At 41.3% G+C, this 25,977-nt stretch overlaps 2 protein-coding genes across 3 annotated transcripts; one reads left to right on the forward strand and one right to left on the reverse strand.

Moving 5' to 3' along the window:
- Positions 1–307: 307 nt before the first annotated feature.
- On the reverse strand, positions 308–17,587 carry ECHDC1 (ethylmalonyl-CoA decarboxylase 1). 2 transcript variants are annotated; one of them, XM_080666466.1, is made up of 7 exons: positions 16,979–17,286; positions 15,962–16,050; positions 10,744–10,965; positions 9,504–9,646; positions 8,505–8,557; positions 5,560–5,640; positions 308–1,047 (listed from the first exon to the last, which is right to left on the reverse strand). In XM_080666466.1, the coding sequence occupies exons 2-7, from the start codon at positions 15,975–15,977 to the stop codon at positions 639–641; spliced, it is 924 nt and encodes a 307-aa protein (XP_080522592.1). In that variant the 5' UTR covers positions 15,978–16,050; positions 16,979–17,286; the 3' UTR covers positions 308–638. The 2 variants fall into 2 exon arrangements, with proteins under 2 accessions (XP_080522592.1, XP_080522593.1); XM_080666467.1 differs by lacking the exon at positions 15,962–16,050 and having other exon boundaries at positions 16,979–17,587.
- Positions 17,588–22,007: 4,420 nt separating this feature from the next.
- Positions 22,008–22,413, forward strand: LOC308246410 (thymosin beta-4-like). The gene has a single exon (XM_080664610.1). It carries the CDS (start codon positions 22,064–22,066, stop codon positions 22,196–22,198), a length of 135 nt encoding a protein of 44 aa, XP_080520736.1. The 5' UTR covers positions 22,008–22,063; the 3' UTR covers positions 22,199–22,413.
- The last annotated feature ends 3,564 nt before the right edge of the window (positions 22,414–25,977 follow it).

A 25,977-nucleotide genomic window follows, 5' to 3' on the forward strand; every position in this document is an offset into this window, starting at 1 on the left:
TTGGTGCGATGGAATCTCGCATTGTCCTGATCCATCCTGCCCAATTTGAATCCTTTTGTCCAGCATATCTGCAATGTGTACTCTACCTGCCTGTTGGTCACTTAGTAGCCATCTCAGTTATCAGACTCACAGGATCCCCGTGCTGGTGTTCAAGAAAACCTTATTTTACTTAATAATGGCCCCAAAGTGCCAGAATAGTGATGCTGGCAATTTGGATATGTGAGAGAGGCAATGAAGTGCTTCACTTAAGTGCAAAGGTGAGTATTGTACAATAAAATGTTTTGAAAAAGAGACCACATTCACATAGTTTTTATATAGTATATTATTATTGTTTATTAGTTATTGTGTTAATCTTACTGTGCCTAATTTATAAATTAAACTTTATCATAGGTATGTAAGCATCAGAGGATTCAGTACTAACCAGTTTCAGGCATCAGCTGGGGATCAAGGAACCCATTCCCGGCAGGTAAGGGGGGGATTACAGTATACTGAAAGCCATGCCAGTGAGTTTAGGTATTCAAAAAATGATTAAAAACAAACCCAAATACTAGTGATACCCTTCAAAGTAACTGACATGTTCAATATTTAACTTTTCTACACATTAAATTGGAGTTGTAGTACACCATATTTAAAAGCAACTATTTACAAAATTTTCCTTTCCTAGCAATAGCCTCCAAATTTGCCGGTCCACCCCAAAGTGTTCCTACAAGATCTCTTTCGGTCTGTAATGCCTCCTGGAAACAAAGCTCTTTGCCTGTAGAAACGGTTTTTTTCAAAGCTCTGATTACTTCTGGTGGCCCTTGGATAAACTGATTTAGCCATTCTTGTGCCTCTTTTAGACACTCAGTTTCATCTGAAGACTGCAAGACCTCATCGACCATTCCTAGGCTTAAAGCTAGTTTTGAGTCCAGTTTGAGGGCCCCACTTAACACTTTGAGAGCTTGTTTACTGCCAATAATTTCAGCAAGTCGGGTAGCTCCGCCCCAGCTTGGTATTATACCCATCTCCTTGTGAACAAATCTGATCTCACTCTCTTTCGTCATTAATCTGCAAAAGAGGGAAAAAAAAAAAGAGGAACCTTAATTGTAATTACGTATGCTTTAGTCATAAAGTACTACCTATTCATAATCTGATCTGAAATCTCCATAGCTCTTTATAGATATACTAAAAATAGAATGTTCAAAAAATCTGGCTAAGTATAGAATTCAATTTATACACAGTAGTTAAACACTTACCTTTGAAAACAATGTCAACATTTTTGTGCTTGCTTATCGTTTATTTTGCAAATAAGAATCTAATCTTTATGTTTAGTTCTAAAAGCCCGAAGTGTATCAGTAAAGTGGTGGCCTAATGAGAAAACCTAGTTTAAGTGAAGATATGGGAGTTGGAAATGTTAGGTGCATACCATGGGTAAAAAATGCACAGTTCAGGTCAATAATCCTCAGGAAAAGAAAAATTGTTTAACCCACCATCTATCCAGTCTCCCAGCAAATATGTACTAAGCCAGCCGTGGGCAAACTACGGCCCGCGGGCCGAGCCGAAAGAGCGGAGGGTTCTCTTGCTCTCCCCTCCGCTCCTTTACTTTGAATTTATATTAGTTCACACAAACACTCCATCCATGCTTTTGTTCGGACCCTCTGGTCCAGTTTAAGAACCCATTGTGGCCCTCGGGTCAAAAAGTTTGCCCACCCCTGTACTAAGCACTACCAATGTCAGTTTACATTCCTGTTAGAGAAAGACAATGAATGGTATGTCAGTGGTGATAAGTACTATGAAGAAAAATAAAATGGGCCTTGGCCAGTGTGGCTGGGTTGGAGCATCTTCTTATACATCAAAAGGTGGCAGGTTCAATTCCTGGTCAGGGCACACACCCAGGTTGTGAATTTGATTGCTAGTCAGGATGTGTGCAGGAGGCAACTGATTGGTGTTTCTCACATCAATGTTTCTCTCCCTCTAAAAAGAAAAAAGTAAAATGAGGCAAGAGACTAGAGAATAAAGATGGGTGTTGGGGATGTGCTATTTTAGATGGAAAAGGTCTCAATATTTGAGCAGCTACCCTAGTGAGTAAGCAATGAAAACTGCAGGGCCAGTGTTCCAGGAAAAGGGATTGCAAGTACAAAGCCTTTGAAGTAGAACTTAGTATCTCTGGGAAACAGGCTACTGTAGCCGGAATGGAGTAAACAGAGTAATGGCAGCAGGAATAGGAGAAGTAGGCTGGGCCTTAGATGGGAATTCAGATTTTTAAGTATGAAGCTATTTAGAGGTTACTCAAGAGAGTAGTATCTGAGGGTTACCTGGATGCTGTGTTAAGACTTTATTTAGCATTCAATAGCACAGTGTCTCTGGAACTTTTTAAAAAATTTTTTTAAAAAATGTGTTATTTATTGATTTCAGAGGGAGAGGGAGATAGAAACATCAATGATGAGAGAGAATCATTGACTAGCTGCCCCCTGCATGCCCCCTACTGGGGGTCGAGCTTACAACCCAGACATGTGCCCTGACTGAGAATTGAACTGTGACCTCCTGGTTCATAGGTTGATACTTAACCACTTAGCCACACCAGCCGGGCTGTCTATGGAATCTCATGTCAGTAATCCTCAGAACAACCATATGAGGTATAGAAATATGCTCATCTTACACAGGGAAACTGAGGTAACTAAATAAATAACCTCACCTGAGGTCTCCCGTGCAGCTAGAGCAGAGCCAGAATTGAAACCCAGGTAGTTTAACTTCATGTGTGCTCCGAACCTGACACACAATAGTTAGACAGGAATGGAAGCAGGGATACCACAAAGAAAGCTGACAGCAGCTCGGTGAGACTGAGAGCAATGACTTCGTGTAGCAGGAATTCATTTTCCCCAAATCTTGGGATTTTTATGGATAGGGTGGTTAATAAGCAAAGTGGAACCATAAAGGGGAGTTAACACAAAGAAATTAGTGAGCATAGCAAAAGGCTTCATATTTGCCAGTTAAATATTTGTGCACTATTAATAGACTTTTAGGGAATGGTGTCTGAGTTTTATATGGAGGCTTCAATGAGAAGCTTTCACTATGTTAAAACCTTAATTTGGACCGAAGGTCATGTCTGAATTTTAATTTTTTTAAAAGTATTGTTTTCAATACTCATTACCAAAAATGACTACAAGTTAGTTTTCTAAAATATTCAATGCAGAGCTGCACCAACAATAACAGACTCTTAGTCTTTGATCCTTTAATCATAAGAAATATTCCAGTAGAGAATTCTCACAAAAGCCTATTTATTAAACCACTGGGAAAGAGAACTTTCTCTTCAGAAATTCCTACAGGGTAAATTTTCCTCAATTATGAACAATTGCTTTTAGAGGCAAATAGCCATGAAAATATTTTCAATACATAATTTTTAAACTGGAAGAAAGAACAAGTGTCCTAAGAATCTGAACCTAGCCCCAAATTTGAGAGAGGTACTGCAGAAAACAATGTCAAAAATGAAGAGAGCAGAATACAAATTACAGAAATAATGCTAAATAGTCTTAGAGATAGGAATATTACTAACATTGAACACAATCCTATAAAATAGCTTTTCACAGAAATAAACTTAATATATCACAATTCTAAATTACACCTGGAATTGAAACAAATGTTGGCTCAGAGCTATTCCTACAATACAGAAAAGGATTGTGTCAGGAATAAATTCACTTAGAATCAGCTGAACATAAAAAAGTTGGTTAAAGCCCTAGATGCTGGGATAATGAAGATGAACTTATGACAACAAAAGTTATCTATGTAAGCACATGTATATTTGGAATTCTTTGCTTCTAAAGGAGAATTTTTATCATCATCTTTATACCATGTGTTTTTTTTCCTTTGCCACATTTTACAAGGTAAGGTATGCCTTCCTGAACTATATTTTATAACTCTAACAAACCTTGAGGTAATCTTTGTAAAAATACCTGTTGTGATTAAACTCTGACCTCCACTCATTATATATCATATACCTAGGGTGTGTTTCTATACTGATACACATTTAATACATGCTAGTTAATATGACCAAAAATATATTAGTGACAAGAGAACACATAGTTTAACGATGAGAGAAATATGTACCCTTTCACAAAGTCTTTAGTAATCCAAAAATTAATATAACCATACTTTATGAAGAAAATGTCCAATCAATAAGATAATCCAATGATAGAACTGCTTCCTGATAGACCTTACAGGATTACTTCCAGAGTTTATGTTCAGTTACCTGATACCACCTGTAATGTAATTTATTGCAAAGAATAATCTATTAATCTACATAGAAAACTGGAAGACCTAAATCTTGAAATTTTGAAGACTTATCGGAGATTCAATTTATAAAACCATATCAAACTCCCTTATTTTGGCAAGTAAAAATATAAGTATCTTCTGGGTGTTTATTAATGTAATTATTATTGGCAATGTTTAAAATTTCCTGTGACACCTTGAAGGAGGGGAAATGAGGAAAGTAATCAAATGTGGATACACCCATCGTTACTGTATGGATCTTAGTCAAATAAATAAAAGTGGCAAACTGGGATTGAAACTAAGTTTCTGTCTCTAATGCCCCAGGCTCTTTACTGCTTTTTCCATTTTATTTCCAAGTATGTTATATTCACTACCGTTTCACTCTAAAGAGGCTCAAATGTGTAAATCTGTACAGATCAAAGAACATTAGTACTGGTTCTCCTGGTAGCTAAGCTGCTAATAGGTCTTAGGAATGGTAACTGAGAACACAGTTTCAGGCACATGTAAAGCATTAGGTTCTGTGATGCCATCCCTATAAACTTTGCATAGCTGTCCAATACTAAGAATTCTAGTCCTGGCTGGTTTAGCGCAGTGGATGGAGTGTCGGCTGCAGACTCAAGGGTTCCATGCTTGATTCCCGTCAAGGGCGTGAACCTTGGTTGCAGGCACATACCCAGTGGGGAGTGTGTAGGAGGCAGCTGATCAATGTTTCTCTCTCATCGATGTTTCTGACTCTCTATCCCTCTCCCTTCCTCTCTGTAAAAAGTCAATAAAATATATTTGAAAAAAAATGTACTCTAAGTCTTAAAAAAAAAAAAAAAGAAGAATTCTAGGGGTTGAAGTTATTGGTCCCAAATAACTTGATTCCCTAATCAACCTAGTTACTGTATAAATCACAGTAAAGATAAATGTATAGCTGTAGCTTTAAAGTACAGAAAACTTATTTTTATTGATTAAGAGGTGACTACAGCAGTCTCTCTCCATTCCTTTTTTTTTTTTTTTTAGTTCTCTGTATTATTCCTTTGAATCTTAAAGTTTCATAGATTTCTTTGGCTTTCCTCCTTAGGGATTTTGCTGAAATGGATTTGATTTATTTAAAATCAACTGGTTTCATTAACTTTTTGAATGCATGGTAATAAAGTAATAGTAGAGTTCAACTGACTAAAATTGTCTACTTTAATGGTTAACAAAAATAAATATTCACTAATTGACTTTCCTATTTAAGAGTACATACATATTTATATTCAGGCAAAAAATAAATTTAAGCATATGTTAATTATATCTGTGCAAGCAGGAATGCAATTTTCATCCTACCTGAAATCACATGCCGTAATAAACTCTGCTCCTCCACCCAATGCCCAACCTTGAACCAGTGCAACACTTATTAAAGGAAGTCTGTGTATTGAAGGAAAAAATGTATGTTAACATTTTAAATTTCAATATTGATCTACAAACATTATTAAAAACTTGAGATGCAATAGAAACAAAATTATTGAACAATATCTATAATAAACTAGTGGCCCGGTGCATGAAATTCGTGCACGGGGGGAGGGGGGGTCTTCCTCAGCCCAGCCTGCACCCTCTCCAATCTGGGACCCCTCGAAGGATATCCTAATGCCGGTTAACAGGGATCGGGCCTAAACCGGCAGTCGGACATCCCTCTCGTAATCCAGGACTGCTGGCTCCTAACCACTCACCTGCCTGCCTGATTGCCCCTAACCACTCTGCCTGCCAGCCTGCTCGCCCCCAACTGCCCCCTGCCGCTGGCCTGCTCACCCCCAAATGCCCCCCCACCAGCCTGATCACCCCCACTGCCCCCCATGCCAGCTTGCTCACTCCCAACTGGCCCCCCTGCTGGTCTGCTTCCCCACAACAGCCCCGCCCACCATCAGTCTGATCACGCACAACTGCCGTCCCATCCTGGCCTGATCACCCACAACTGCCCTCCCCTTTTGGCCTCTAACCACCTCTACCTCGGCTCTGCCACCATGGCTTTGTCCAGAAGAACGTCTGGAAGGTCTCCCAGTCTAATTAGCATATTACCCTTTTATTAGTATAGACAGAGGCCTGGTGCACAGGTGGGGGCCGGCTGGTTTGCCCTGATGGGTGTCTCGGATCAGGGTGGGGGTTCCCTTGGGGCATGGGGCAGCCTGGGCGAGGGGCCTGTGGTGGTTTGCAGGCTGGCCACGCCCCCATGGGATGAGGGTCCCCACTGGGGGGGCATGGCCAGCTTGAGTGAAGGGCTGAGGGCCATTTTCAGGCTGGCCACACCCCCTTCAGGGTGGGGGTCCCCACTGGGGTGCCTGGCCAGCCTGGGTGAGGGGCTGATGGCTGTTTGCAGGCTGGCCATGCGCCCACAGCGACCCAAGCTCCCAGCCCCTCCTTTTTTTTTCTTTTTTTTTTTTTTGCAGTGCCTCCTTGAGCGGAGGCCAGGGCCAGCTGGAAGCTGGTATATGGGATTTACTTATCTTCTATAATTGAACTTAGCAGCCTTGAGCGGAGGCCAGGGCTGGCCAGGGTGGGTGGGAAGCTTGGCTTCCTCCATCACCTGGGGCAACCCAAGCCTCCTACTTGCTCCAGCTCCATGGCCACCGCCATATTTGTTGGGTTAATTTGCATACTCGCTCTGATTGGCTGGTGGGCGTAGCAGAGGTACAGTCAATTTGCATGTTTCTCTTTTATTAGATAGGATAAGAAACAAATCTCAAAGGATAGCCCATGCATCATGAGGAGCAAATCAGTATAATACTGAAGATATTTATACAATTCATACAAAATGCCGTATACATTTATCAAAATACTCCTCTGAATCATTGTTTATTTTAAAACCATAGTCAGATTCTAACTTTGCTCCAAAAAAAAATGGATGTTTTTGGATAATATACAGCTCCTGGCACTTCTCAACTACTTAGTGGCAATCAGGAATAATTCAATGTGATATTGCCTTATTTCGTTTTTATTGGTATCACATTATAGATGGAAAAGTTAAAAAAAACTGTATCCAAAGGGAGGAAATGTGGTGTAAAGAATGAGCTCCAAAACTGTATTGTCATAAAGGTTCCTGTCTTTTCACTACTCACTGAGATGATCCAGAGACAATTCCTATATAAAGAAATGGTTCTGTAGTAAAAACAAATCTCTTCCTGTTTGCAAAGACCCACTTTGCAGTGCAAGACTGTATCAGCATAAAAGATAAATCTAAAATGTTTTGAAAGTATAGATTTTTTTGTAGGTTCTAATTGAAGTGCATAGCTGTAAAGTACAATAACTGAAAATTTCTTAATACACTTCTCCCAATTAAAAATAATTATTGAAACCCTAGCCAGTTTGGCTCAGTGGATAGAGCATTGGCCTGCAGACTCATAGGGTCCCAGGTTCAATTCTGGTCAAGGGCACATGCGGACTCAATCCCCAGTAGTGGGCATGCAGGAGGCAGCCGAACAATGATTCTCCCTCATTGATGTTTCGATCTCTCTCCTTTCTCCCTTCCTCTCTGAAATCAATAAAATAATAATTAATATTTTTTTTAAAAAGCTTTAAGAAACAAAGCCAAATATAATAGAGAAAGAAGTGAACAGGAGCCAATAAAATGAAAAAAAGTGTTTTCGAATAGTAATGTTATGAGTCCACTGTTCTTCTTAAACTCTCACAAAGAATAACAAAAATACAGTGTTGTCCAATTCATTAATATATAAAATAAATAGGAATTCCCTTAGTTTTTATAGGTTTTAAGTTGTTTCCAGTTGGAATATAGAAGTAGAAAGCTCATCTCAGCCCAAACATGTCACTGTTTATAATCCCAAATGCAAAGTGAAGCCATCTTCCTCACCAACCTGTAGTTCTTTTTCTCCAATCGGTAGTTCTTCTCTCCTCAGGATATGGACCACTTCACTATACATTCTACGGATTCTGATTAGGTGATCTTTATGTGTCCTCTCCTGAGCATGTCTTTATTCTGCTCTGATAACAGTATTTTAACTTTCCCATGGCTATACCTAAATATATACAGCTAGTAACATAATCCTTTATGGAAAAGTACTATATTTTAAATTCTTTTTATCTTTCATGTCTCTTATTTTTAAATACTTGTGTATATTTCACTAACATTTAATTAAATGACTATCCTCGATGGCACAAATAGTTCACCATTAGAATAAATATAATTTGAAAATCAGCTATTTTTTACTGGTGCAACACAGAATAATAAAAACCTATTTTTGTTTTTTAGAAATCATATTCTAAAAAGGAAAATACATTACCTCATCAATCTTGTTAAGGTGTTTTGCATGAACATACATAAGGCCACTCCATCCTTTAAGTAAAAATAACCAAAATCACAAAGGCATAAAGCAAATGTATAAGAATTTTAAAAAAAAAAATACACCCATTTTCAGGGTTTAGAAAGAAATAAAGCCAATAATACACCTAACTTTTTTTAAAAATGAGTTTTTCATTTAAAACTCTTTGATGCTATCTGAAATGCAAATGATGTAGTTTTGGATTTTATTGATGTTCTTGGACTCCTTGGGCTCAGCTTTGAATGAGGCATTAGCAAAGACTTAGAGGTGAGTTAGATCACATACCCCTGAACAGTATCGGGTTCTACTCGGGGTAATATGGAGGGAAGAGACGTAGGATACCCCCTCTATTATCCCAAACTCAGCTCCTCTAAAAATATACAGCCCACATTTACAATTTAATGGCAACAAATACATTTTTTTTTCCTTTTTCATTTCTCTCTCATGTTTTTATTTGTGTTTTTGTTGTTGTTATTGTTTGGGGCCTAGGGGATTGTGGAAGCCTGAATTCAAGAAAAAGAAGTTTCTTGGGGGACTGATAATGGATGATTAGGATTCTTTTTCTATTGGGATAATTCAAAGCAAAACTTTAAATTGTTATCATTTGTTGAAGCTTGCTATGTACCAAAGTACCAAAGCTATGTTAGATTCTTTATAGTATACCTCATATAAAATTCCTTATCGGGAGATGCTAAGGGGCTTCCATTTACAATTCAAATTCTTGCTGTATTCAATAATATACTTTGGTTATTGCTAATCTCCCCGTTCTTCCGCCCCTCCCCCCCCCCAATACTTCACACTATTGCAACCTAATCTTTAAGAAGCAAAACAAAAACTCTGAACCTAGGAAAGCTATTAAAGAGTAGCTGTCATCATAACCATGTAAGTAAAATATAAATAGCTCAGCCATAGCTGTCTGGTAAACATGTAGAGCCCAGTATGTAATTCATATATACTTGCCTCTGGAGTTCCTAGTGCTTTCACAGCATTCAGATCAGATCCTGAGGAGAATGTATTTTTTGCCCCACGAACGATGAGACCTTTCCCTTCTGTCCAATTTTCCAATTCAGTCACTTTTTCCAAAAGTTGTAGCATCATAACACCTGCCAGAGAGGGGAGGGGGAATCATAAACAGCTAAGATACTAGAGAAACAGAAATAATTTAGGAGCCATCAAACAAGATTCTTATGTCATATATTATACAGATATTTACTGAATGTCAAATACCTCTTGTGTTGGTACTATGGCCTACATACAAAAGAGGTAAACATAACAGTCCCTGGTTTAAAAGCTTAGTGATCTATTGCATAACATTATGGTAGCAGAATTCGAATTTGAACTTTGGCCAAAAATTACAAATTAACATGTATCCTGGACCTTCAGGTCTCTTAAATATAAAATTCTTACATTCCAAGAGTGCTGCCTAGCAAACAGAAGGTATTTACCAGTACCTGAGTTAGGAAATGAGAAACAAATAGATAGGCAAGTACAGTGTTTTCATTGATTACTGAAATTACATGGTTAAAATCTGTCTTATTTCAATTCACAAAAAGGAAAATTTAAGCTAAATAGTAATTTCTTTTTCCATTTATAGGTTTTTCTCTTTAGTTTTTAAAAATCTTTGAAACCACCTTAACTTTGTCTCCCAGTAACATTAGCTGAACACAAACAAATGAAGTTATTAAGCAATTAATAAATTTCAATGGAAAAAATAATCAAGATTAATTTGACACTTTCCTTTTCATCAGCATCTGTATTCCCAGATTTTTTAAAAACAAAAACATTAAAACTTCCACCATGCCCTGACCGGTTTGGCTCAGTGGATAGAGCGTCGGCCTGCGGACTGAAAGGTCCCAGGTTCGATTCCGGTCAAGGGCATGTACCTTGGTTGCGGGCACATCCCCACATCCCCAGTAGGGGGTGTGCAGGAGGCAGCTGATCCATGTTTCTCTCTCATCGATGTTTCTAGCTCTGTCTCTTTCCCTTCCTCTCTGTAAAAAATCAATAAAATGTATTTAAAAAAAAAAAACTTCCACCATTAGTAAAAATGTTCCCAGTTCACATGACAGTTTTGTTTCCATGTTCTACAAAGAGCACCATGACTTTCACGAATTATGTCACCAAAGTAAGGATAAGAGTCATGTAATAGCAGGTTAGAATTAGTGTCACTTTTAAACAAGCCAAAGAAAGCTCCCTATACCCGAGAAGGCATTCCTTTTACTGGGATTGTTCAGAGTAAGAATGCCAATGCCATTGTCTTCCTTCTGAAGGTCAATGGATCCACCAGGAAACTGCTGAAGTTTTTTTTTTACTTCCTCCTCCTGGAAGCCATGAGATGTATTATAAAGTGACAATCCCGTCTGATGTAGCAATTTTGTCCTTATAGACATAGATGATGTCTTCAAAAGACTTGCTGCCATTTCTGGAAAAGAGACATAAGCATACAATAGTGCAGATGAACAGACACTGTTGTACTAGTTTTTTGTTGATAGACCCTTCTGTTTAATTGGGAGAACTTTCCCACTTCTAAAAGCACTTTTTGAAGAAAGATGGTCAGTATGGAACTCCTTTCCTTTTCCCCCTTTCTCAAACCACATAATTCACACAGGATATTATTTCAGTACATCACTGAGATGATGACACAGTTACAGTACATTTAGTAGGATCTAATACACTAGGAAAGTTTAGAAGAATGTTGCTGTTCTGTATTTAGCATCATCTCCTGACCCCAGGTAGTTTTTCTCATCACAATTGTTCTTTTTCCAAATCTTTAACTTTTCCAAAATTTCAGAAGAAATTCAATCCAAATGTCCACTTAGAAATAGTCTTAATGCAAAAATGTTTTAAGAACAATCCTGTCCTCTAACAGAAATTTTATTCTTAGCATTATCCTTACTTTATATAATGTCCTCACAGAAAAAGCTGGAAGGGGTCCTGAGGAAAATGGGGAAAGAAATAGGAATGTATCTGTCTGTGGTTTCTGTATTCCCCAGGGTTCTGTCACTCTTCTCTTCTCCGGGTAATCTCAACTCTGCCCACAGGCTTTTCTTATGTAAGCACTGTTGTTGACATAAAACATACTAGTACATTCAGAAAAGTACACAGCTCAGTGAGCTACATATCTATATATATAAAAGCCTAAGCAACCAAACGACTGGTCGCTGTGATGTGCACTCACCACCAGGGGGAAGACGCTCAACGTGGGAGCTGGCCCCTGGTGGTCAGTGCACTCCCACAGTGGGAGCGCTGCTCAGCTGACCAATGGGCACCAGATGCTGAGCTCACTACCAAGTGTCGGCAGTGACAGGCGCAGTAGGGCCAGGATGAGCGGGAGCAGAGCGACGCCAGGCCCGGGCTCGGGCTCCTCTCTGGCTGCCTGCCGCTTAGGGCACTACTACATCCTGAGGGGTATGTCAGCTGGCCTGCCGGGATCAGGACAAAACCGGCAGTTTGACATCCCCTGAGGGGTCCGGGATTATGAGAGGGCACAGGCCAGGCTGAGGAACCCCACTGGTGCATGAATCCATGCAGCAGGCCTCTAGGTAATATGCAAATAGACCGAACGGCAGAACAACTGAACACCATTTGTTTTCCTCCATTTCTTTCGTTTGTGATCTGTTTCTTTGTCTCCACATTTTTGCTGCTTCCCTGAGTTGGTAGGGTGGCTCTGTGTGCTAGGTTTCCTATATGGCCCAGTGGGTCGGCCTCCCAGTTACCTGAGGTGGACACTCTTGGTGCACCCCTTTGTGGACTCTGTGTACAGCCTTGTTGTAGTTAAGTCTTAATTGTTGTAGGTATCACTGGGAGGAATTGACCTTCAGGCCAATTGGCTGTGAGGACCCGCTGTGTCTATAATGGAAGAACTGCTGCGCTGGAGACATGCTTATGGTGCAGGACTTGTTTCAGTGGGGCTTTGGTGCTCACTGAGTCTGCCTCTTGAATGTGTCACTTATGGATGTGAGGAGTTGAAATCTGGTGTCTCACTCTGACCACTAGATACACTGGCTTCTGGTTCTCCAATGGCGTGCAGGTCAGCTACTGGCTGAGGCCACCCAGCAGGAGGTACAGCGAGAACTACAGTTTTCTCCTCTTTGCTTGGGGTTTGGAGGTTTTGGAGCTGTCTAACTAGAGCTGCAGTTTGTTAGGTTAAGCTGCGATAGGGCAGGCCATTTATATGCAAAAGCCGCTGTGCAGAGCTTAGGTGGGTTTGTAGATTGTGCAGGGCGGGGTCTCAGGGAGTCACTAGGCTAGGGCGTGGCAAACAGCAATGGCTCCGCCTTTCCAAGTCCCGCGTCCAGCGCCCCAGCGCAGTAAACAATGATTGCTGGGCGCACCTCTCAGCTTTTCAGCGCTTGTGCACATCTCAATGCTCTTTTCTCTTTCCTTCTAGTTGTAGAACTTCCACTCAGCCAGCTTTCCCGTGGTTCTGGGTGATAGACATTTTGTCTTTTAGTTAATAGTTTTGAAATTGTTGTGCGAGGCAGCAGTTTAGGTGTTTACCTATGCCGCCATCTTGGTTTCTCCCGTTATGCCACCTTTCAATCACCATTCCAAATAAGGAAAACAACTATCTTGACTTCTAATATCCAAGATTGTTGGCCTGCTTTGAACTTCATATAAATTAAATAATATGGTATATTATTTTGTGTCTGATTTCAACTATGTTTGTAACATCCATTACTGCTATAATGTGTACTTAGAGTCAAAAGATTCTCTCTCTCTCTCCAATATGTCCAAACTTGCTTTTACCTGGAGTATGCTTTATACATGTTTTGCCCCTGGGGATATGTCAGATATATAAAAGACAACTCATCAGAAAACTAAACTGGAGCAGAGGTCTTGATCTTTTCCACAATACTTCAGTATAAAAGAAATGTGCCAAAGAAACCTGATAAGGACTTGGATGGCTATTTTTAAAAAATAAAGTTGCCTATATTCTGTTTGGGGAAAATAACAAAGAATTAAATAAGAAAATAATGGAGTATGATTCACAAAATACTGTGGGATAATAGAATCAATTAACAATATATCTTCTCTCATTGTAATGAGTCCATTTGTCTTTGTTTCCATGTTCTACAAAGAGTACCGTGACTTTCACAAATTATGTCACCAAAGTAAGGATAAGAGTCATGTAAGTACCCCACCTTCCAATCCGATAACACAAAGACAACTGGCACAGATGCCATCAGATCTATTTCTCCTTATCCTTAAATCATTGCAATTTAAAATATTTATGTAACTAACTAGTGGCCCGGTGCACGAAATTCGTGCACGGGGGGGTGTCCCTCAGCCTGGCCTACACCCTCTCCCATCTGGGACCCCTCAAAGGAAGTCCTACTGCCGGTTTACAGGGGTCGGCCTAAACAGGCAGTTGGACATCCCTCTCGCAATCCGAGATTGCTGGCTCCTAACTGCTCACCTGCCTGCCTGCCTGCCCCTAACCACTCTGCCTGCCAGCCTGCTCACCCCCAACTGCCCCCCACTGTCGGCCTGCTCGCCCCCAAATGCCCCTCCCACCAGCCTGATCACCCCCAACTACCCCCCCCCCGCTATCCTGATCACCCCCAACTGACCCCCACTGATGGCCTGCTCACTCCCATCTGGCCCCCCTGCTGGTCTGCTCACCCCCAACTGCACCCCCCCTGCCGGCCTGATCACCCCCAACACTCCCCCACACCGGCCTGACCACCCACAACTACCCTCCCCTCTTGGCCTCTAACCGCCTCTACCTCGGCCCCGCCACTGTGGCTTTGTCCAGAAGAACGCCCAGAAGGTCTCCTGGAAGGTCTCCCAGTCTAATTAGCATATTATCCTTTTATTAGTATAGATATTATACCTCATTAGACATCTTTGATGATTTTCCCAAGGAAACATAAATACTTCCTATAGCCTTCTCTCTATTAATTCCACATGTTTTCTCCTCTCCCCCCAATTCCTGCCCTCTTCCACTAACTCTCCCTTCTTTTCTCTCCTCATATTGCCTTGTCTGTGCCACAAAATAGTACAAGAAAACTCAAGAGACCTGCCTACCAGCGCTGCTGACCTCTGTTTGGAAATCCAATTCTAGAAATCTGATAATAGCCAATATGTACAATTTCATTGCAGTTCTAATTTCAGAGACAAACACTTCAGTGCTGAGGAGATGACAAGGTGTCAGCTACTATTAAGCTACCATAGTACCTGAAAGTACAAGTGAAGGAAGGAACAAGGTTGAGATTCAAGTTTTGTATAAACATGTAGTTAAGCAATAAGCATTTGGGGCTAGTTCTAGAATCGTAAGACAATGAACAGGTTCTAAGGCATTTACAACTTGATAAACTTTCTTCAGGGCAAAGTGAAAGTTTAAAACTTGTCATGCAGAATGCTTTGCTTTCTGGCCTCAAGCAGACTCAGTTCAGCGGAAGGAGCTTACAACCACACCACAGGGAAAGGGAAGGAGAAGGGAGCCCCATAGACATCTGAGATCAAAGGTGTCACTTTCTTCCTTTGTGACATTGCTGCAAAGGGGATCAAGAGTTCCCCTCTCTGCACAGGGAATAAGCTAGCTGTTCTCTTAAAACCTATTTTACATATTCTGAAATGTAATAAACCAAAAAATTAACACAAATACATACTCAATAAGAAAACAATTAGCCTAAGGTAGGTAGTAAACAAAAACAAAAAAAATCAGGAATATTCTGTTTCAGACAGTCAATATATGACTTTTTCAAGTTTGGATTTGGTTTTAGGCTGTCATTATATAATGTACCATGCAAGTTTCATTACATGCCACACATACCCTCTTTATCACAGCCAAAATTAACTTACTTCAGTTTCTCAAATCCTTTAGGTTTTCTCTTCATTCCAAGCCTCTATGTGATTCCTTACCTGTTACACTTTTCTCTTCCTCAGAGTAACTCCAGATCACCTCCTTTAGGACTCTAGACTACATCAAATACTCTAAATGTCTGTTTTCATTTATATTCTTTATGAACACTCACTTTCCCATAATTAACCAAATCTTCCCACTAGGAAGTCATTTGCATGTTTAGAATAGTGCTTGACAAAATGATATCTGTCAATAATACTTTGGCATACAAGGCTTAAGAATCCATAACGCCATAGGAGGCTTAAAAATCTGTCCACAAAAGCCCTAGCCGGTGGCTCAGTGGATAGAGCGCCGGCCTGCGGACTGAAGGGTCCTGGACCCGATTCCGGTCAAAGGCATATACCTCGGTTACAGGCTGGATCCCCTTGCAGGAGGCAACCAATTGTTGTATCTCTCTCACAGCGATGTTTCTCTCTGTCTCTCCCCCTCCCTTCCACCCTCTCTAAAAATCAATGGAAAAATACCCTCGCGTGAGGATTAACAAAAAAACAAAAAAATCTGTCCACAAACCAACTCTCCATCTACCCTGTTCATTATTCCCACCACTCACCCTGTGGGGACTCCATTCCTCTTTGCAAGCTGGTTTCTCCTATGGGAACGGCGATCACTGCCTGTGCTCCACTCACTGTATGCACTCAGCTTTCAAGTCAGACAAGAAAAATGTCAATAAAAGGTCAGGTGACTATGTTCCTTCCTCCTCCAGGAGATGTCACAATTTATATCTTTCCCCCAAAACTTATTTCTTCCAAGACAGTTACAGGTCTTCACAGATGATATCCATTTATCTCTCTCCCTCACCTAGAGCATTAGCTGGTAAACCGCAGGCTCTCAGATGAGGAAGTGAGGGAAAAGGCGGGTCCATGCAGATTTTCTCTCAAAGTCCTGATCAGTCTTTTCAACATGTAAGTAATTTAGGTAATCTGTGGTTTTGATCCCCTACATTTGTGACCTCGTGTGTAACAATAAAAGGATTATTGAAGCTCAAAATAAATTCTACAACACATTCCAAACGTAAGTTGAACAGCTTTTGTCGTTCTTATGGCTGGAAACTTGGCTGCACGAAGCAAGTTATGTAGTTTTAGTTAAGCAAGATAATTTAATAGCTAGGCAGTGAGGAGGGCAACTGTCCAGGTCCTTGGGAACCTTACCTGGCCAGGATTGCACACCAGCAAACAAAAACAAATCTCTGCCATCGGAACGTTCGTTCCCTGCGGCCAAATCCCCATCGCCAAGCCAACTCTGGGCCTTCTCAACCTACACAAGGTTGCCTAAGTGGCCCCAGCCAATCCGACATTTTCTCTCTCTTACTTTTCCTTTAGTCTTTGTCCTGTAAAAGCTTTGGGCCCTCCACCCCGCTGTGCAATCCTCGGAAAGACTACGCTTCATGACAGCCTGAAAAGAAAAACATCTGTTTGCATCAGCCAGATGCTCTTTCGTTATTTGTCATAGCCCTACTCAGCCCAGGGCCTGGAAAGTATTCCTAATTTAAAGCCGTGCGTTGAAATAATGCCTCCCGATTCAGCTATTTCCCCGCGTTCTCAAGAAAGTTTTTCCCTCCGGCTCTCACCTGGCCAAGTCCGGCGGCGGCGCTGGGCACTGCGTCCGCCCGCCCAGCAGAGGGCAGTGGACTGCGCGGCGGTTCCGCGGGTACCGCGCCGCTGGGGCCCGGAGGGGCCCGGAATGCAATTCGTGTGGAGAAACGCTAAAGTCCTTTAGACAGCGACATGCTAGGGCTCTTTCCTAGCCGACACCTATTAAGGCAGCCCCTACGGCCAAAGTCTTGGAAGCCACTTGGCGCTGACTTTCCCTCCCGCTTCCGCGCGCCCCTCTTCCGCTTCCCCTCGCCACTCTTCCGCTTTCACACGCCCCGCTTCCGCTTCCACGTGCCCCTCTTCCGCTTTCACACGCCCCTCTTCCGCCCTTCAGCACCCGTCCTCCGCCGCTGCAAGTCCATCTGCGCCCTTCCTGGTGTCCCCAGCGAGCCAGGGACCTGGGACTCCTGTTGTACGTGCTTCACGTTTTCGGTTCTGCGACAGAGGGTAGAGCTGGTGCAGGAATGCTGCCAAACCCCATATATTTTCGGATTCCGATGTTGACTTTGGAAATATGCAAATGTAAAGGCTGGGGCCAGCTTGCATGGCCAGCTGAGAAGATCCACAGTATCCCTGACGGCAGTGAACCTGGGTAGATGATGTCATGAGCACCCAGAAGATTTGGAGAAAATTTCCTGTGCCCTGAGTGAAATGTGGTTTGGTGCAGTGGATAGAACCTTGGCATGCAGACTGAGGGATTCCCTGGTTGGATTATGGACAAGATACATGCCCGGGTTGCAGGCTCAATCCCCAGTAGGGGGCGTGCAGAAGGCAGGCAATCAATGATTCCCTCTCAACATTGAAGTTTCTATCTCACCCTCTCTCTTCCTCTCTGAAATCAATAAAAAATATATTTTTTTTAAAAGAAAGAAAACTGGGAAAGCCCTTGCACATGGGGTTACATTAATGTCAGCAGTAGCTATAAATTTCTCTCAGGGACTAGATTGCCTGCCTTTGCAGGATTATGTAAATCTTTCAGAATTTTGCACGTTAGGACAAGGAGGAGCAACCCTTAAAATCTGGGAATAAAATTGCCCACCATCCAGGCAGAACTGTGGCACCAGAATAGAAGTGAAAATGATGAAAGAAAAGAACATTAAATTGCTTGTGTGAACAAAAAGGGGCCACATGCTAACCTGACTAACTCAAGGAAGGCCTGCTGGTGGCCTTGCAAACTCAAGAGACCTGAAGTAACCACAAAGGGTGGTCTGAAGTTAAAACCTTTTAATTAAAAAGCAGTTTATAGTGGGCAGTCATGTCCTAGGCCAGTATCTTCCCTGACAAAGATCAACTTTGATCTTTACTCAAGCCTATTGTCCTTTTGCATCTAAGATAACATACCTGTGGAATGTCAGGGTAACTTGTAACCTACCCTTCCCCCCCCCCCCCCCACCCTCAGACACAACAAATGGCACCAGGGCAAAGATCACAAATTCCCCCATTGTTAGTTATCTTGTTAATTGCTGACTGTTAACTATTCTGTACCCACCTATATAAAAGAAGTATGTGTTGATCACTTTACTTTTTATCCAATCCCAGAGGTTTCCCCACTTTACTTTCTCCCACCTCCCTCATCTATCACCAATGTATTTCATGTAACCCACTGACATCTCCTCCTTTGATTGTAATGTCTAAAACAAGGTGAAAAACCGCTGTTCTCTGGAACATTATCTCAATATGTAGAGATTCTGCTGCCCAGCAATTGTCCAGAGTTTGGCTCAAATAAACTCATATAACTGAACTTATACGAGAGACCTTGACTGCATTGTGAAAAGCCCATTTATTAATGCAATTAAAGCATGCACCTTTATTGAAAAAGCAAAGCAAGTAAATCTATCTTATTCCATCCAGCTTGGAGGGCCGATGGGCTTTCCCAGCAAATCCCAAAAAGCCAATGTCTGGAGCAGGTTCCAGGAGTAATATACCCTCCTGCCTGTAGGTTTCAAAGATTCTTTTGCTGAATATCTGGGTATAGATCACGTCTCAAGTTCTCTTTATTGTGGTCTTCCCAGAATTCTGGCAGCTTTATCTTGCCAAGCCCCAAGACTGCTGACTTTGCTGTTAGGGAGTAAAACTGTCCTTTTTTCCTTTCCCCTTTCCCCCTCCCTTTCTGCATCCTCTCCTTAGGGACATCTTGAACTATTTGCTCTCAAGGTCCCTTGCTGGGAAAGCTAGTGGCTTGTTATTCAGCTGCAATTTACTCACACAATTTGGCCTTGTTTTAATTTTCCTGTCTCAGTTTCCCCTATTCCTCCTGCCCTGGAATCCTGTAACAAGACTGACTGAAATGAAGTGAAGTGAAGATCAAAGTTTGGGAAATCTGGAACTTGAGAAATAATGAGGCCAGGCTTTCTAATGACATATATATATATATATATATATGTGTATATATATATATATATATATATATATATGATAAAATGACATATATATATATGATAAAAAGAAAAAGATAATTATCAACCTCGTATTAAAGTTACAAAAGAAGATGATGTGGGAGGGATCTTTTGTAACAACTGGGAGACGCTGCAATAAAGATTTGGAAAGAATAACATAAAATTTTCAAAATTATGTTTCATCTTCAAAATTATTTTGATATTTGACACAGAGATATAATTTGTCTTATTTTGTGTTACCCACAACTATAAATATTTCTCTCTTTTCCATGTCCAGCACCGCTAGATAGCGGTCCAGTTCCTGAGTAGGGGCAATGGGGAGTTGAGAAAATGAAAGAGACACAAATACAGTAGGGAAAGCTGGGACTGGGTGGGACCACTGTCCTCTGATGGAGAGACAGGGACCCAGAGCCAATACAGTGTGTTAATTTTATACAGCAAAACCAGGAAGTTTTACTAAAAGTCGAGACAAAGGAGATTATGTGCATTCTTGGATGGGCCCCAGTCATATTCATTCCTGGTGCTTGGCTGGATTTAGATAACGAAACCCTCCCCCTGGCACCTGGGCTGAAGGTCAAGCTGACAACACTCCTGCCTCTGGCAAGGTGTGTTTCCAGGACATGGCTCTGCCAACGCTACTGGATTCAGCTGACAATAATTAAAGAAATGCCCATGTGCCTTCCCAGGCGCTGTCTACACACAACCTCCGTCTTTCTGATTCCCACAGAAGGAATTCACCCGAGAATAAGCTCTCCTTTAGTGTTAACCATTGTTTTAAGGTTTGCTTATCTGAATGACAACTGTTGGAATTTTATAGTAAGCTCCCATCAGACCGTCTGTCACCTAAGGAATGCAGTTGACCATGAGCACTGTTTCCATAAAGTATTTGTTCAAATATGAAAACAATAGGCTCAATCTTTCATCTATGAAGGCATGCTGGGAAGCAGTCTTTAAATTTTGAACTCTTCCTATCAGCAATCTAATTATTTCAGAATTATCAGTTAAGCAATCAATTACTAAACAGCATTTCAATGTGACTTCAAGACAAGGTGCCCTGTCCTATGACAGTGATGATCTAGCAGGGAATAAGTTTTCCATGAGGAGGTGGAGGTGACAAACATTGAACAAATAGTCACAAATGCAATTTCTGTTGAGAAAGAAGAAATGGAGATTTTTTTTGTTTGTTTTACATAACTTTTTAGTTTATTCTAATCGGCAAGAAATAGGCGAACAGAAAGATTAAGATGACAAAACAAATTATTTTCCTGTCAACATCTACCTGAATTCCAAATGAATAAACATCACAGTTTTACTTAATGATTTATAAATATAATAAAAAATGTTTGTTGAGCACCTACTACGTATCTAAGTGGTTAACATGCATGAACTCTAATTCGTGGTAGTACAAAGTCACCTAAGGAATGCAGTTGAGTGAGACTACTCATCCAGGGTATTGCTATTTTCTGTGCAAATGAGGTTAAGGCCTCACTCCCCCACCTCCAACCAGCTTTCCACCCCTGAGTCTCTGCCATATAGAAATCCTGTAGCAAACTCAATGCAGGTATTATTAACTTCATTTTATAAATGAGGAAACAAGTTAATTGAATAAATTGCCAAACCTCACAGCTTATAAATGCAGAATATATAATCTGAACCCAAATCTTGTAGCGATTTTTTTTCTTTACAGCGCTTCAATAATGGTTACTTTTGTTCTTTGTGTCTATACTGATCACAGCGATATTAAAAAAGAAAATCCCTTCTCCGTTTGGTTTCTTACATCATATTTAGAGCTTACTCCACTTTTTTCTTTATTCGGATTTATGTCTGAGTATTCTAAGACTGCCAGCAAACACTTTTGACTATGTGGCTACATAGGCTGGCTGATGCAGAGGAGGGAGTAGAGGGTTTGAAGCTGATATTCCCACTATTAGGTTAGATGGTCCCAATTCTTGTTTTATATTCCTGTGCAGGTCCTGGGCCAGTTTGTCCTCAAACACTGTCTTGGTCTGCTCTGTTTTGCAAAAGGACGAACCCCATGCCAGTTGGTTTATTGACAGTGACAATAACTGGAGAGAAACTGAAGAGTGGGAGGAAGATGCAGGCCCTGGCTTCTGTCCATCTCCTGCCCTAATTGGTGTCGTAATTGGCAGCAGTTTCTAGTGTGGCTCCAGCTTCTGCCAGATGACCCTTGTGCTCTGATGATGTTACTTCTGCCTTTTGCTTTTTAGACTGAGATGGGGAAGGTAATTAGCAACTACCATTGCTAAACCCTGGGTCTGCTTAACTGTCCTCTCTCTGTTGGGCTTGTTGATTTTTTTTTTTTTTTTAACCATTGCTCTGCAGAAAGTCCTGCTGTTTTAAATACTCAGATGAGCAAGGAACAGACTGTCGAGAACCTTGGAGGGAAGGCAGGGGAGGGTGGTGGGAAGAGATCCAACCAGTGAACTTGTGTGCCTATATGCATCACCCATGGACACAGGCAATGGGGTGGGGAGGACTTGGAGGGCGGGGTGGGGGCAGGAGAGAAGAGATCAAAGGGGGGGGGTGGAAATGGGACTTATGTAATACTTTCAACAATAAAGATTTAAAAATAGACTCGGCGGCGGTCACTGAGCAGATCGGACTTCTCTCGTTCGCGCACCTCGCTCGGCTTCCTCTGCAACCATGTCTGACAAACCCGATATGGCTGAGATTGAGAAATTCGATAAGTCGAAATTCAAGAAGACAGAAACGCAAGAGAAAAACCCAGTGCCTTCAAAAGAAACGATTGAACAGGAGAAGCAAGCAGGCGAATCATAATGAGGCACGCGCCGCCAATATGCACTGTACGTTCCACAAGCATTGCCTTCTTATTTTACTCCTTTTAGCTGTTTAACTCTGTAAGATGCAAAGAGGTTGGATCAGTTTAAGTGACTGTGCTGCCCCTTTTCACATCAGAACTACTGACAACGAAGGCCGCCCGTGCCGCTCCCATCTGCCTGGCTGGCTGGCGGGGAAGGGGGAAACTTGCATGTTGGTGAGGAACGAGCTGGGTGGGACCAGGTGAAATCTAGAGTAAATACCAAGCTGGTCCAAGGGGTCCTGCGGGCTGTAAAATGCAGTTTAATCAGAGTGCCATTTTTTTTTTTTTTGTTCAAATGATTTTAATTATTGGAATGCACCATTTTTTTAATATGCAAATAAAAAGTTTTAAAACCTGAAAAAAGATTTAAAAATAAATACTCAGATTTTATTTTTGTTTTTCTAATCAAATCTTTTAATACACCCCATATACTTTAAATTTCATTATAAAGATCAGCGCACTTGTGAATATCTATTTAATAAATGTCTTCGTGGCCAAATTCTTAGTTTCATAAGGGCAGAGATCAGGCCCGTCTTTCTCACCTTGGTATTGTGTAGTGACTGCCAGATGAGAGGCGCTTGAAAGAATGAATGGATGAATAAGACATGCAAAAACGTTTTTCTCTCCTCAAACCATCTGTCTCCTCCTCACTTCTTATTGTTGTCCTGGAAAAATGAGGCAAAATAGCAGCAGAAAAAGCAAAGCTGTTCTTGTTCTGTATATCCTCAGGTGGTTCAAGCACCAAGAAAAGTCAAGTCACACACACAAAAACAGGTAACATCTGTTCAAATAAAGTAGAAGTGGAATATTGGAATGTACAAAAGAAAAAACTTCATGAAACTAACTTGAGAGGCAGACAGTGGGGATGTTAAACCTGGTGTGGCCTTTTAGAACCAAAGGAAAACCAAGTGAGCACTGGACAGGTTGTATTTTAACTTGAAAGTTGTTCTTTCCTGTCTTTGGTGTTTTTTGTTTTTTTTTTCCTGTCAGATGACTCAGCATTTTGAAAAGCATTAGTATTTACTTAATTCAGTAGGAAAGAAGGAATAATTAACTTTGAAGTTTCACAAATCCTAAAAATATATTATTTTTTCTTAAGTTGATTTCAGAGAGAGGAAGGGAGAGGGAGAGACAGAAACATCAATGCTGAGAGAGAACCATTGATCGGCTGCCTCCTGCACGCCCCCTACTGGGGATTGAGCCCACAACCTAAGCATGTGCCCTGACTGGGAATCAAACTGTGACTTCCTGGTCCATGGCTCCGACACTCAACCATTGAGCCACACCTGCTGGGCAAAGATATATTAATTTTTAACAATGCTCACTCCAGAAGTCATGGTTTGGACAGCCCCTGCAGATTTTTCAGATCTGTTTTCATCAGGAAAGAGTTCACTGTGTATCTTCCTGGCATTTCCGAAGGACCTTCTGTTCTTTCTTTTCCTTCTTTATGGGGTTAACAGGAGGGCACCGTGGTTGAGGAAAAGGAGGGAGTTGTCAGTTCAGTCGCTTGATGCCATGATTGTGAGAAAGTAACTCATTTCCTGCAAAAAAAAGAAAGTGGAAGAAAGTGAAGTACTCAAACTAGGCAAAAATCACCTTGTCAGCATCAAAAAGCTGTGAGCTGAAAATAATTACTTTGTGTAAAGAAATTGCACAACATTAAGTATTCCTCTGGAATCCAAATTCTCTTATGTCAGGAACATATCTGAAATGCTATTCTGGGGTGTTGTTATGATCAACTTAGGATAAGGAACAGAGAAATTCCAGCTGCTGTTTTAATTTAAAATATCCACACAAAATTAAAGTAGGGGAGTGGCATCCAGCCCAGAGAAGAGGGTATCCTAGTGTGTAGCTACTGTGGTTCCAATTAGAACAGGAGATATGGAGCCATTGAAGGCTGTAAAAAAGGAATTCTCTCATAGCACATTTTGTTACAGAAAACCAGAGAAGACCCAAGCAATGCTTAGAGAGATGGAGTTACATTTATGATTATGATTATGATTATGAGAGGAAAATGTCTCTCAAATTCTGGACCCCAACATGGAGGAACTTTCCCGATTTATATGTTTTTACTTTCTTTGTCTCCCAAATATGGGGTGTTTCCGGCCCCCTTTGCAAGTTCTTAAAGAGCCCGTATGTGCTGGGTCCTTGAGACCTCAACCAAAGGCCTGGCCTGGTGCCAGCACTGATAACTTCACCGGGGAAGGTTTAATGGCCTCTCTGAAGTGGGAGTAGTCTTATTTTCCTTATTATTTAAGCAAGCAAGCATTTACAGAAGCCAAAAAGCAGGGTTAAAATTTCAAACAGCAATTTTTTATATAAGATGGATGCTTCAATTTTATAGCATACAGCAGTACGGTTCATTCGGAGAACTGGAAACAAAGCTCTGTAGCTGAAGTGGGAAGCATGGAGACACCTCCATGCCTACTAAGCTGCCTGCGTTTCTCTTTTCTTCTTTATTACGGTTGTTGAGCATTTTAGAGTCTGGAAGATTGAATTATTAACTTTATTCTTATCGCTCACCCCTTTGCCATGTAAGTGGACATTTCCTTTCTCTAAAGCAGAGTGTGCTTCCCAGCTTCTACTTTGACCTGTAGAATGCAGGTAGATGAAAGGCAGGCAGGAAGCTGAAATGCACTTGAGGATGTGGATTTGACCTCTTGCATCTCCGAATTTCTGCTTTTATTATGAAGAGAAATTCTTCTGAGTGGCTGCTGCCTCTTTTGCCTGGACAGCAGAATGAACACACAGGGCTGAGCCACACCATCTGACCAATGGATCCTGGAGCGAAGTACATGCTCGTTGATTTCATGTCACTGAGCCTTTGTGGTTCATTTTGGGGGCAGTGATGTTGCAATGGTTAGCTGACACATAAGGAATCAATACTTAACACCTCTTTTTGCTGCCCAATTGCAGAATCAGTTGAAAGAGAGAGGGAGAGGAATTGGGCAAGTAGAGAGCACATGCTATCTTTGTTATAAAAATCCTTCTTTAGAGGATTAGGCTTAGGTGTGTTTTAACACTGGCTTTATAAAACCGCCCAGGAATCATGGAGAGGCAGAGCCTTTCCCTTGATGCTCTGCCAGGAGGCCAGCAGAATGGCTATATTTGCAGGCAGATCCCCAAGGCAGGGGCATGAAAGGAGGTGAGCTATGCATAGCTAGTTCCCACTCTCGGGTGCACCTAGAAGATCGTTTCCATCTCTAAAACCGTCTAGTCAATTAATCAGGGTCCTGTGAGGGTTAAATTAAAATATAAATAAAGAACCAATATAGGCCCTAGCCGGTTTGGCTCAGTGGATAGCACGTCGGCCTGCAGACTGAAGGGTCCCGGGTTCAATTCCAGTCAAGGGCATGTATCTCGGTTGCAGAGAACTTCCTCAAATTTAAAGTGTTTTTGAGCTGGTTGTACTTTTGATTACAAACATTTTTAGATAGTTATAAATCAAAATAGTATGTAGGCCACTAAACAACACTGTTGTATTTCAATTTTCAATGCTTCTCTCTCTCTCTCTCTCTCTCTCTTGTTGATTTTAAAAATAAATGTTGAGGATTGACAAAGTATACAAAAGCTGAGCACAGGGCCTAGGTAAAATAGTTACTCAACAGCTGGGTGAAAGGAAGAAAGGAAGGAGGGAGGGAGGGAAGAAGGTGTGGAGAAAAAAAAAAGAATAAATTCAAGAACTGTTACTTGGCTGGGTGATATAAATGTGAAAGGGGTGAATAAAGACTACCTG

Source organism: Plecotus auritus (genome assembly GCF_963455305.1).
Source record: "Plecotus auritus genome assembly, chromosome: 4".
NCBI classification, from domain to species: domain Eukaryota; kingdom Metazoa; phylum Chordata; class Mammalia; order Chiroptera; family Vespertilionidae; genus Plecotus; species Plecotus auritus.

What these genes read in the sequence shown, in the direction of transcription:
- ECHDC1 (XM_080666466.1), bottom strand. An exon ending in AAGCACTAGGAACTCCAGAG is followed by an intron (nt 8,558 to 9,503) that starts GCAAGTATATAT and finishes TTTTACTTAAAG; the next exon opens with GATGGAGTGGCCTTATGTAT. An exon ending in ATTACGGCATGTGATTTCAG is followed by an intron (nt 1,048 to 5,559) that starts GTAGGATGAAAA and finishes CCTCTTTTGCAG; the next exon opens with ATTAATGACGAAAGAGAGTG.
- LOC308246410 (XM_080664610.1), top strand. Translation starts at nt 22,064, where the DNA reads ATGTCTGACAAACCCGATATGGCTGAGATTGAGAAATTCGATAAGTCG.